The sequence below is a fragment of the Marmota marmota genome, unplaced genomic scaffold, assembly GCF_001458135.2.
Source record: "Marmota marmota marmota unplaced genomic scaffold, marMar, whole genome shotgun sequence".
Taxonomy (NCBI): Eukaryota; Metazoa; Chordata; class Mammalia; order Rodentia; family Sciuridae; genus Marmota; species Marmota marmota.
This window is the reverse complement of record NW_026000048.1, coordinates 17316708-17330554: the sequence shown is the minus strand read 5'-3', so window position 1 is coordinate 17330554 and position 13847 is coordinate 17316708. Positions and strand designations below refer to the sequence as shown.

The 13847-nt window shown below is 40.1% G+C and overlaps 1 protein-coding gene across 2 annotated transcripts in view; it reads right to left on the bottom strand.

Annotated features, from left to right (window-relative positions):
* Nebl (nebulette) overlaps nucleotides 1-13432 on the bottom strand; it is a 337929-nt gene extending 324497 nt beyond the window's left edge. For both annotated transcript variants that reach the window (XM_048812743.1, XM_048812744.1), the window contains exon 1: nucleotides 13338-13432. In XM_048812743.1, the coding sequence (XP_048668700.1) occupies nucleotides 13338-13393 (56 nt within the window). In that variant the 5' untranslated portion in view covers nucleotides 13394-13432. The remainder of the gene's footprint in view (nucleotides 1-13337) is intronic.
* Nucleotides 13433-13847: the final 415 nt, after the last annotated feature.

The following is a 13847-nucleotide window of genomic DNA, read 5'->3' as shown; positions in this document are numbered from 1 at the left end:
AAATCTGAGCTCAGAGAGCTCCAGGGAGTTCCTTAATTTTGTTTTTTTTTTTTTTTTTTTTTTTGGTTTTTTTTTTTAAGGTGTATTCTTCCCTTTTTTCTGTCTCTAAAATAATTGCTACTCTTTCTATCAGAAGTTCATTTTTCAAAGTCTTCTCTCTCTCCAAAGCCACCTTTCTTTTTATTCTTTCTGCTATAACTTGGATCTAAAATGTCCCCCAATGGTCTGTAGGTTAAAGACTTTATCCCCAGTTTGGCACTAATGAAAGGTGGGGCTTAGCAGGAGGTCTTGGATCATTGGGGGCATGGGCTCTTCCTCTTTTTCTCTTTTGTCCTGGCCATGATTTAAATGTTTTTACAACTCTGTATACTCCCTGCCATGATGTGCTACTTCGCTACAGACCAGACAGGTCCACACAAGCATGGACTAAAACCTCTAAAACGGTGATCCAAAATAAATCTTTTCTCTATATAAGCTGACTTATTGCAGGCATTTTGTTATAGTAAGGAAAAGCTAGCACGGCTCCTTTTGTGTTCTCAGGAAATCTTTATTAAAGGCCAACTGTCAGCTAAGAAATATACTGTGGGAGTAAAAGTATATGGCTCCTATCCAGAGTTCTCAGAATTTAGGGCTTCTTGAACAAACATGGCCTTTCCTTCTTCTCCTACACTGTGGCTATGTTTCCTAAAGTCTGGATGTGGTGTGACCAGCAATTCCTCCTTTCATTTATACAACCTAACTGAAACCACGTGTCCCAAGGTCCTCACAACTTCAACCCCACTACCCAATTCTGACTTGTTCTCCAAATTAAGTCCAAAGCAGCTTGAAAGCAGAGAAACACCAGCAAAGCAAGCAAGAAATCAACTAATATTCTCTCTGACACTTTCAGCAGATACCCCACCAAGCCAAAGTGTCAAGATGTCAAAGAGCCTCCATTACATGTCCAGTCTGAAAAAAAGGTACAGTCACCTCGCCATGAAATCACTTCTATTTCCCCTCGTTTCATTCCAATCTCATTCAAATGCTCCCTGACATTTTTTTACCTGGGAGTTCCTTTCTTCCTGTAGGTGATTCACCTCCCAGACATGTTCCTTTTAGCCCAGCAAACCTCTCTGTGGCCCCAATTTAATATTGGCCCATCCCCATCCCAGGCTGGTGATGCTTCTGGATCTAATGTGCTTTCTTTAGTGTCTGTGTGTTGGTACCGACGGGAATTCACAGATATTCCCCTGTTGGTCTCTTCTGAGAATTACTTGATCCCTCCTCCATTCAGGCACCCTTTTATGTAACCACCTGTTTCCTCCTGCTATGGAATTAATTTTTAAATCCTGGGTGGCCAGTTCTCCGGGGCCATCAGGATACTGCAGAGAAAGAAATCAGTCAGGCTTCTGAGACCTGCTGTATCCCATTTGAAATCAATATCTTTTAAAAGTCAATCAACATCTATTTATTCAGCATCTGTTATATACCTATCACTGTATAAAAGAAATGACAATTTGCTCTTCTTTCAACATCTGCCCAACAGCCATCGCACAAGACACTTCCTGCAAAGTGACCCCCATGAAACTCCAGGTACCTGCGCTGGCCGGACTTCAGGTGCTTAGTTCACAAGAGACACACAAATAAACCAGCTTCCCGATTCCTGGCCAATTAAACCTCACATTACATAACTACTATTTTAAAAAAAGACCACAGAGGCAAACCCTCTAAACAGGATTTTCCTTCTTTAGCAGTCTCGGAGGAAGAACTGTGCTAATATGGTGTTTCTATTCCTGACAGGAATAACCCTTAATTATTATGTTCCTGGAGCATCTAGAAATTTTTAAATAGAATTTCACGTAAGGTTAAGAAAATTGGAGAACTACGTCACTGGCAACAGAAAATATTTTAAACAGAGAGAGAAAAACAGAATAAGGAGGGGTCGGGGATGGGGGAAGCACTGATCCCAATAAGTTGTTTATAAAGTGCTGGAAATGGGAAAATGGAAAGACAGAACATTAGAGAAAATTAAGTTCTTCTACAAAAGACTATAAAAAACCTTTCATTCATCAGCGATTATCCATTAATCCCTGATGAAATCAAGTTTCATGAAGTAATTGAAACCTATTCTCAGGGGAAAAAAAATATACATGTGTGATATGCAAGTGAATGTGTTTAGGACCCTTTGCCTAAACCATGGAACTGAGTGTAAGGAAGCAATTTTTATAAACTACCTTTATAGACATTACCCTTACCATCCTTTTTGTCAGGTGCCTGTGAATGACCTATAAATCTAGCTGTAAGTTCCAGTATTTCCCTTAAGCAGAAGTGCCTGCTACTGGTCATGTGCATTATTAGCCTAAGCATGGCCAGCTCCAACTGGGACTATCACACAGAACTTTATGGAAAGAAAGGAACTTCTCATTGGCCAGGGATGCCTGGAACAAGGCTGAGCTCTGTTACTCAGATAACCAATAGGGTTCATCATACCCCTGACAAAGCCAGGTACGAAATCTGCCCTCTCGAGGGGATGCTTTTGGAACATCCCATACACCAAGTATTGGAATATACGAAGGCAATCAGAACCATGCCTGCCCTGGAGAATATAATTTGCCTTGTATGAAAGACTTGCTTGTTTATAAAAACCAAATCTAGAGAGTTATTCTAAGGTTCTTTCCGTGGCTAGGTCCTCCCACCCACCTCCTGTTTGCAGGCACCAAACTGTTCATTTATCTTACCCAACATCTACTGACTAAATAAAGATGGTGGCCTTCACATCATCACTCTTGCTGTAATGGAATAGGAAGGTTCATAATGTGAACAAACAGTACATTTGAGGGAGGCAGGGTGGAGCACAACTGTTGTATAATGAAGAAGTTGGCCTAGGTCCCAAGTTCCTGGGAGGGATACTCTAAATACTTGGAATTTCCCAAGTAATGGATGTTTTTCTATTATTCAAGAACCGCTTGAACCAAATATGTGTCTTCGAGATGGCTCTGAGTGAGGGCTGGTCTCTCCACCAAGACCAACCATGTGATCAGGTTGGGGCTTTGGATAAGGTAATATCAGATGATAACTTCCAGGGAGGGGAGGAGGGGGTTGGAGATTAAACAGAGCCCAGGAAACTGCTGCACTTACAATTGTTTTATCATAAAACTATAAATCAAATGAAGAGACACACAGGACAAAGTATGAGAAAGTCCTGGGCATGGAGCTTCCCTCATTGCTAACATTGCCAATGAATTAATCAATCATGCTTATGGAATGAACCCCCAATAAACACTCTGGGCACCAAAGCTTGACAGAGATTTCTGGATGATGGCTACATCAATGTGCCAGGCAGGTAACCAATCCTGATCCCACACAGCAAAGAGGGAAGTTCCATGCCCAGGACTCTCCCATACTTTGTCCTGTATGTCTCTTCGTTTGATTTGTGTCTTTTATGATAAAACAATCTTAAGTGCAGTTGTTTCCTGGGCTCTGTGAATCAACCAAGCCAATTATCACATCAGAGATGGTTGTATGAACCACTGGTAGCCAGTTGGTCAGGAATGGGCAACCTGAGAGCTCCTGAACTTGTGGGTGGCATCTGAAGTGAGGGCCGTCTCATTGGGGACCACACCCAGGACTTGTGGGGCTCCTGCTAACTCCAGGTGGTTGCGACAGGCACTCTGAGCACCTAAAGGCTCGCCAGAAATAGTCCCTTTAGGAAGCCAATCTCCTACAGCTTACTCCACCCCCAACTCGCCTCCAACCCCAGGCTGAGAATTTACATGGTCCAATCTCAGCAGGAAATCACCTCAAATGGGTAGATGAGCACAACTACAGAATCAGACAGGCTTTTTAATAAGTGGTATCATTGAAGGATACTCAATTACAAAACTACCATGAATGCATGAAGAGTTCAGTAGTTGAGGAAAGATTCAGAATACCTTCACAAAGGCAGTCAGAGTCTTAAAGATCAAAGAAACACTAAGTGCAAGAAGGCATAATATCAGCAGGAATAAAGGTTCAAATCACTGCGCTCAGTTAATAATGATGCAAATTTCACCTTTTATTAACTCCTTACTATATGCCTGAAACTCAAAGATTACTATTTGAGTTGAATAGTAGATGAATCCTTAAGCCCATGAGATGGAGTCTTGTCATGCCCTTTTTATAGGTAAGGAGATACTGAGACTTCAGGTAAACTTGATGAAGGCTTCAGAGCTGGAGGGGAGAGGGTAACTGAAAAGTGGTAGAAGAAGGGAGGTTCTGAAAGCTCCTGATGTCAAAACCCAATATGTCTTGGTTTTTTCTGTTGCCATCAAAGGAGTTTGCACAATGAGTAATGTGGCCTGCATCATGTTTTGAAAGATAACCATGGTGGCCAGAGAAACACTCGAAAGGAGAAAGACTGGAACAGAGACACCAGTTAGGGGGTCAATGGGAAGGTTATTGGCCAAACATGGTAAGAGCCTGCAGCAGGGTGAGAGCAGAGGAATGAGTAGGTGGGGACAGGGACAAGGCAGAGGGAAGCATGGAAAATGACAGAGATGCGGAAGGCTCAGGAGCCTGGGGACACCGTGGGGAGAGCTGCCATGAGAGATCAAGGCAGGTGATCCAAATGAACGGATCATCAAAAACACATCAAAAGCAGTGGCACAAGTCTGTAATCCCAGCGGCTCAGGAGGCAGAGGCAGGAGGCAGGAAGATCACGAGTTCAAAGCCAGCCTCAGCAAAAGGGAGGTGCTAAGCAACTCAGTGAGACCCTGTCTCTAAATAAAATACAAAATAGGGCTGGGGATGTGACTCAGTGCTCAAGTGCCCTGAGTTCAATCCCCAGTTCAAAAAAAAAACAAAAAACAAAACACCTGTGTATAGGGTATGCCCTTCTATACTGATATGCACATTTATTCAGTGATATTGCTCTTGTGCACAGCCTGAATTTGGTGGAATTTATAATCTTGATCGATTAATGGATAATGAAGTCATGTTAAAGACTATGTTCAACACTGGCAAGCAACCATTTAGCTCCCTTCTACACTCCAGATCTGAAGACCCGTGGCTGAGCAGTCTTCCTACTCCTCCAAGCTCCCTGTGTTTGGTTTGCACCTGCCTTTGATGGATAATGAGCATCAGGGAAGCTAATCAAGTATTTTTGTCTAAATGGATTTTTAGACTGCTGAGCTGAAGCAGAGGGGTAACAGACCACCAGTCTAATCATTGATTGGTGCCATTCAGGAGTGTACACATAGAACTAGTTGTCTTCTCATTCCTTCAAGAATTCTATGGGAATCAATCAAAAGAGAGTGTAGAAAGGTAAACACAGCTAAATGCAAAGCCACTTCCTCTAAGACTCCACTAAGAAAATGCAAAGCTAACTATAAATAAAATTAATACTGGGTTTCCAGTTCTGCAATGAACAATCATGGCCATTCAAACCTGGTCCTGCTTTCATGGTTAGACCTGTGCCCCTGAGTTTAAGTAGAGAGCCCTGCAGAACCATTTGATTGATTAGCAGGATTTTGCTGAATTCCAACAGCAAACCTGAACACAGAAGAATCAATAATAATCTGTTTACTCAGTCTCCGAAATGTGCTAGATACTAGCTCATAAAAATTATTCTAGATCCTACCTCTACTGTTAAAAGCCTAGTTCTGTCTGGCAATGCTAACTACAAAGCAGAAACAGAAAGGGAAAGAAATTCAACATCTCTTTCCTCTAGAGACTCTGAGGGGGCTTGAGGGTTTGGAAGACAGTGTGCCACGCGTGACTGTGTCTGTATTTCTCTTACTCCCTGACATTCCCAGGAACCACTTTGTAAAGCACTCATCTGAAAACGTTTAAAGAAGACGTACTGAAATGTACTCTTACACCACCCCTTGACACATAATCAATACACCTTTAAGCACACACATCTATATCTTGCATTAACCTTGCATTTCACCATGATTCAGGAGATATTTGCTGTGCTTCATCTTGAACTCTTTTCTAATCTGACATCACTCCATAATAAATACATCATCATAAAGATGCAGAAGCTATGCATCTAGGGAAGCTTTTGGAAATATTCTCAGATGGGACAGAACTCAGGGAATGATTTGTCAATATGGTTCTCTAATATGATTTCAAAAAATACTAAAATGCATTAGATATTGTCAATGTTTCAATAAAGTAACTGAAAAATAAGAGCATTTTTCATGTATACTAGAACTTTTTTTGTGGCTCCAGATATGTCCTCTACTTTTCAACCAACAAGTTATAATGAAAAAAAGAAAATAGAAAAACAATACTGACTTCTTTCATAGTACAAGGAAGCAAAGGTCTCTTTTTTTCTGGGAGGTATACAACTTAAAGGTCAGATAAAATTGCAATACCCTACTCAGGAGGCTAAGGCAGGAGGATTACTAGTTCAAGGCCAGGCCTGGCAAACTTAGCTAGTCAGGTAAAGCACATTATAATGGATATTAACTAGAACTCTGATATGCCCCAATAACCTTTCGTAGCAACTGTTACTTTTAACAATGTAACATTTTCTCCTATTTATAAGGGAAAAAAGAGAGACAACTTTCAATTTATAATAAGCAAGGTAGTGAATAGACACTTTAGATATCTTATAGGCATCGTTTGATATGCTAAAGCTTATAAAATTTCCCCTATTCTGTATAAAGTTCCTGTTAGAAAAAAAATTATTTTCCCATTCTATAGAATACAGTTAAACCCAGAAGAAAAAAAACAAGCATCAAAAAGGAATACTTTTAAATGTCATATTTTGAAACTGAGCCCCTAAGCAATAAAAGTAAATTCCATCATGTTCATTATGGATTGGAATTCATGAGCCTGACACATCAACAGAGATATTTTATCCCTTGGTGTTTGAACTTAGTGGAAACTGGTTACCAGATCACCATACAAGGCTCCTCAAAGCCTAACTTCAACCGGGTTCCTGTAGATTGCTCAACTTCTGTCTGCCTTCTTAGAAGAAACTTGCCTGGGCCTCATCCTGAACTGGGGTTCAGTGCAGAAACTGCACTCTGCAAAGCTAACTTAATCTGCACAGTCATGGCTAATAAGAATTGAACACCTAAGTGTCAGGTTCTAGGGACATGCGGATGAACAAGACAGGCCCCTCAGATGGGGATACAGATAGGAAACACATGGTTCCCACACAGTGCAGTACAGACTCTGCCTGCCAGGCTGAGACCTGAGGGATGGCTGTGTTGGGCTCGATGGGATGTGGCTGGCACAGACAGAAACATGTAAAAGCAATGGCAGCTTGAATCCATGAGTATATTATACAGCATCATTTTACAGACAATTTTCAGTGCATCCCGATACATGGAGGCATTAAGAATATGGAACTGAATTAGTGCTTCTCAATTTTTTAATGTACCACTTCCAATAAAAATATTTTCTACATCATAATCCTCTGATGTACCTTTATCATTTCTGCCACAAATGTAAACCTATATCATTTAAAAATGTTGCCCAAAACAATACTGTTTTTACTACTCAAGTGCACTCTGAGATTTTCTTCTCATGCTTTCCCCACCCCATTCCTTCTTTCAGTTCTGGTTATAGCCCTCTAATAGGTGGCAATCCACAGCGTGAAAAACTTTGGTATAAATGGTTCACCAGGTATAATGGCCTATAATTTGATACACTTCCTCTTCATTTTATCCTCTTTCTAAAAGGACCACTGTGGAAATTGGGGCGCCATTGTCTACTGACTGTCTGCTGTGTGCCAGGGACTGGGCTGGACCCTTTCCATACGTAGTCTCATTAATCCGCACCCAGCTGTGTGAATGTGGACATATCATTCAATTCTTATAAATGAAGAAACTGAAGCTCAGGGATCCAGATACTTTCTCAGTAGGATAGGATGGAATCAGAATTCAAATCCTGCTCTGTCAGGCTCCAAAGCTCTGATTACAACATACTGCACTTCAAAAAAAGACTCTTAAGCAATTACAGCTAACCTAATAGCAGGAATTTCATGCATTCCCCTCAAGATAACTCAAGTCCTTGGAGTGTTACAGAACCAAATTTGGGAGGCCCAAACTGAGAGAAGGGAATGAGATAGTGGGGAAACTCTCTGATTTATGTTTTATTGCATTTTCTTCCCTGCCCTCTGATAACCTCAGCAAAGGTACTAACAAGGAGTGACCAACAGAGAATGGTAAGTGAGAGCCAGCAGAATGTTGGCCTAGATAATCACCCACAAGACAGGCTGGCGGAAGTGCACTGACCATTCTGGGTGGCTCATAATGAGCGGCAGCCGGCTCAGGCTCAGCATCTTCCAAGGTTGGAGACAGTCAATGAATATTCACATGAAGGACTGCTGGCACAGCCAGAGAAAAAGAAGATGCCCTCACAGCTCCTGCTGCTTCATTTTTAAAAGTCTTACAAAATCATGTTATCTGAGACTCTTTGGTGAGAGGGAATCTTATTTGGAAAGATAACAGAACACATTTCACACAGGTATTTGTTCTTCTAGCCCCATTATTAAAGATACATTTGACATGGATTCAAAATATATTAAATGTGAACAGATCAGGACAAATGTTCAGCCAAAAATAAAAAAAATTCTGCAGAAGGGAAGATTTAGGGGAAGATGGGCAAGGTCATATTAAACCATCGCTCATTACTTGGTCTCTCCCCAGACCTAAGATAATATGCTGTCACCAAATGTCAAGTTCACTGGCCAGTCATTGGCGTAGCTACTTCTAAGTGGTAATCTCGCTCAGAAATTTGAAGAATAGATGTATGTTTTGCAAATGCCATTGATTTTTACAAACAATAATTTTAAAATTTTGACAAATGGCCTTGGGGGTTTATATTTTTTGTACGGCATGTTGAATAGGAAAATGTTTATAGTTAACCTTGACATATCAATTCACGTGGAAATACAAGCTATGTTTTTTGTCTAATCATCTAGTGTTATTTTCTCAGCACCTCTCAGCAATAAGAATATTGCTTAGTCCTCTTTGCTTTGCAAGTTCTAAGATGAAAAAAAAATATCTTGACTGTGCTAAAGAATCCATTGCCTGCTTATGAAACATAAAGGTTTATGAAAACATGGCATGTACTCAAAGACCATTTGTTTTTAAATATTTTAATAGTGTGCGCTGCTGTGTTAGAAACTAAACGTGTATTATGTCTGATCTTACATCTAGTGTGTACTCTACTTTGATCATTCTATCAAAAGATCCAAATTTAAATATCATAAATTATATTTTATACATGTTCTCCTTTGCATGAAATCAAACAGAATACTTGTTTCTTCTCCAAACACATGAGAATATAAACAAGCAACATATCTAAACTGAAAAAGTACATACTCACTATTGCATTCCATTAAGAAATGCCCTTAGGTATGGATTAAAATAAGAAATCTTTATGTTTTCTTAAAATTCTAAATGTCTACATTCATGCTTTCAAATTTTTAAACATATCTTTAATACTTCTTCTAAAGGTTAATGATGCATGTTATTTTCTCTCTCTCTCTCTCTCTCTCTCTCTCTCTCTCACACACACACACACACACATACACTACTAAAATCCTTTTTCCTAAGATCTCAAAGATTATGTAAGCCAAGAGAAATGCCAGAATTTGAATAATTGATATCAAATCTCCAATGACCATGAAAAGCTGTCATTTTATAACATCAAAGCATAAAGTATGTACCTTGATTGGATTCTGGATTAAAAAAGAGAGAGAGAGAGCTGTAAAAGACTTTCTTAAGACAGTATGGACAAAGTAGACATGAACAGGGTACAGAGGTTATCAAATCTTGGTTAATTTTTCTGGGTGTGACAATCAGTTCTATAATTCTTTAAGAAAATGTCCTTGTTTTTAGTGCCTATTATTATTAGGGGTAAAAATGTCATGATATGTGAAATTGAAGTGAACCAACGATTTTTTAAAATTCTACATATAATTAGGTTAAAATATAAAATGCTAATAGTTGAATCTCAGTGGAAGGATATACAGATGTGAAGGCTCTCCTCTGTAGGTTTCACATTCACAGATTTAACTAATCTTAGATTAATTAAAAATACTCTTTTAAAAATTGCTTCTGTACTAAATATGTATAGACTTTCCTTGTCTTTATCCCCTAAACAACACAACTATTTACATAGTATTTACCTGGTATTAAGTATAACATGTACTCTTGACATGTTATACTAGATTTGCTATAGATAAAAGGATGTGTGCAAGGTTATATGCATATACTTCACCATTTTTCTAAGGTACTTCAGCATCTACTGATTTTGACATGGCAAGTTCTGGATCCAATCCACCTCAGATACTAAAGGATGACTGTATTTTTCATTGAATCTTTTTATGTGTACAAAAATATTCATAATAAAAAGTGACAGAGGGATAGCACTTTCATTTAAGCATATATGTGGATTGACTACTGAAACAAACTAGGTAAAGATAAAATATTGCTTTACATAGGCAGCAAGTGTTTCATATTCTCTGGGCAGTATACATTAGAGAATCAATTTTCCACCATTGACCCAGAGAAATTATGGCCGCCCTTCTGGCTGCGACCACAGGGAACAGCTGATTGACATACACCACCTGAATTAGAGCAGATGCATTGAGATCCCCAGAGGGTAATCCACACAGACCAGATTACATGACAACACGTACTCTTACAAAAATATGGGTTAGGAATTACAGATGCTTTTGAGCTTGGAACCCTCACTGCAGACTCACCGGGCCTTGTTATTTGAAGATAGCATATCAAGCTATGACCTGAACTTAAAGCAAAAACAAACAAATATAAAACATCAGCTCTTTCTGACCATTCACCCACTGAGAATGGGTTCCTGTCTTCCTTTTTTTAATCTGCTCAATAAAGTGGACTACCAGGTTCAATATTAAGCAAAAACCCTGGGAAGCCACCCTAAAAATTTGACTTAACACTGGAATCATAAGAAATGTTAGAACATCTGAACATTAGATTTAGGGGTAAAGTATTTCAAATAAAACTCAGACCTATGAAGCAATACCGTAGGGTGTTTCCTATTTGTAAGTAGAGTCTTTTGGTTTTGGGGTCCACATCTGAACACTTTGGGGCACCGTTGAGTCAGAGTGCAAACTCTCCTGACTCATCCATGACTCACTGCAGAATCTGGTACTTTTTTAATTGAACTGAAAGTAAGCAGAAAGTAGTGGGTTTTCAAGTGGCCCAATATAATCCATAACTCCACTTCACCTACATCTTTTCATGTACTTTTTATTTTTGCCGTTTCTTTTTCTCTCTTGAATTCAATTCACCATCTAGCATCTTCATTGCCATTATTGCCGCGTCCTCTTCCCCCTTCCCTCCCAAACTCTCCAGGCCTACCAGGAGCACCCAAAGGCATTGTTATCACTTGCGTTAAACTTCAGGCAGTGAGCTGTAAAGAATTCTAATGTGGCCCATAAAGCCTGATGGAGTCATGCTGCAGGCTGAAGCAGTCACAAGAACAGTTCACTTTCCTTTAACCAAAGAACAATTACCCTGTTTATGGGTTGTCAGGCCCTTTCCCTTCTCCTCACTGCCGCCTGCCTTTGATCTCTAACCATGCATTTTTACCTCTCCTTAAGGAAGCAGGAGACCTGGACACGGAAATCCCATTTTTGTTTCACATTTCCCCAATAAGAGACATGATCTAGGAGGACTGAAGATGTCAAGGACCTTGGGGAATATCTGTGGGTTTCACTTATTCAAGGATGTCCTGAATCCTGTTCAAGTTCCTATTTTCTGATTTCTTGAAAAGTTTCTGTCTATCAGCACTAACTAAACTGATAGAAAAACAGAAAGAATAAAATCTTTAAAAAAAACACAGAAAGGTTTGCACATTGCTCTTGCACATTACATTTGTTTATCAAAAATTTGCTGTCAGCCAGGCATGGTGGTGTGCGCCTGTAATCCCAGCCGCTCAGGGGGCTGAGGCAGGAGGATCGAGAGTTCAAAGCCAGCCTCAGTCACTTAGCAAGGCCCTAAGCAACTCAGTGAGACCCTGTCTCTAAATAAAATACAAAATAGGGCTAGGGATGCGGCTCGGTGGTTAAGTGCCCCTGAGTTCAATCCCCAGTACCAGACCAACCAACCAACAAACCAGCTGAAGGACATTTACACTATTTCAAATTTAGGTCTATTAGAGAAAAANAAAAAAAAAAAAAAAAAAAAAAAATTATTTTATTTATTTATTTATTTATTTATTTTTTGCTGTCAATGAGGACAGACTCCCAGTATGGGGTAAAGCATGGAACCAGACCCTCCATCCCCAGGAGACCTGAGTGAAGCTGCTGCAAAGACTCAGATGAGGATGAAGCTCTGGCAAACTTCCAGCCAAAAGGCCCCCAATCCAGAGGTCCCTCTGCCACCTGTAGGCCAGGGGAGGCCAGTCCCCTGGGGGAACTGGAAGAAGGCTCAATGAGGAAGGCTCAACAGAGTCAAGAGCCCACAGATGAACACAGTCTTTGGTGGGGGATGCTCACAAAAGTGAAAAATATGTACTTCAAGGCACAAAAGACACAGTTGGAAATTCTGGGCAACATGGTAATCTAAGCCCCTTCCTGAGGCTCATGTTCTCAATGCCTCAGTTTCTTTATCTGTCAAATGGAGGTCATAATAGTGCCTTCTTACTTGCAGGGTCATTGTAAAGATTGAATCAATATGCATAAACTTCTCAGAACAGGAAGGGTCTAACACATGATAAGCCATATATTAATGCTAAGTATTTGGTATTATAGGGTAGAAGCGTGCCTACAGGAAAGTGTGCTAAAGAAAGCTTACCTTCTTTGATCTCCACCTACTACCAGGCAGACAGAAGTACCCAATCAACTTCAGCAGACCTACTACCAACTAGCCAGAAATACCTATGTCTCAAATCTTTGGTTCCCTGGTTAAGCTCCCAGAAGCCTGAAGTGGTCTCAGCCAAGGCCAAGCAAGTGAGACTCTCCCTAGCAACTAGGTTCAGATATAAAATTGCAAGATGGCAACATGCTATGATTAAAATGGAAATTGACATATGATTAAAATGGAAATCTACCTGACATGCATGTCAGAGCCCACACATTCTCAGTAGGTAAGTTCTGCAGCTTCTAATAAATGTCCCTAACTCTACAGTGCTGTGAACCTCAAAAACTAACCTGGTAGAAGATGGAGGCAAATTACACTACACATTATCAAGACACAAATGCAGTGACCTTCAACAAAGTACATGGCCCCAGAGTCTGTGGCATAAACAGGTAATTGGCCATCAGCACACCTGGATGACACAGTGAGTCAATTCTTCAGAACAGGCAGGGCCACTGACTTTTATGCTCTCACACTGTGCCACACCTGGTATGCCACACTGACAATACTTACGCATTACAATAGGGCTTCTTTTCATAGCCTTTGTAGTTGTTCATGTTGAGAGCCATCTTGCAGACCTCACAGTGGAAGCATCCTTTATGCCAATACTGAAAAAAAAAAATAAATATTTAAAATTTTAGTACAATGCCAATTCTGGTCAGGATGGGTACAGAAGGAAGGCTTTTAAGTGCACCTCAGTTATATTTGAAAATACTACAATGAAATACATGGAAGTAGCAATGTGTTTGCCTTCAGTTCAGTAAATAAAGCAGGCAGCTATTCGAGTTTTAAATTAATCCTACCACAACTAGATTCATGATGGAAGAACTGCCAAGGCTCTATCCACATTGCACTTCTGTGAGCAACCAGAAAGGAACTCTGAGCTCTGTCAGTAGCGAAATAGGGCCCATGGAGTGACTTCAAAACCAAAAAAGATTCCAGTTGAAAGTACCTAAACGCAGTGTTTGTAGAGCTCTAAAACGAGATAGACTATGTAAAGTGGCCTTGTCCCCCCACCCCATC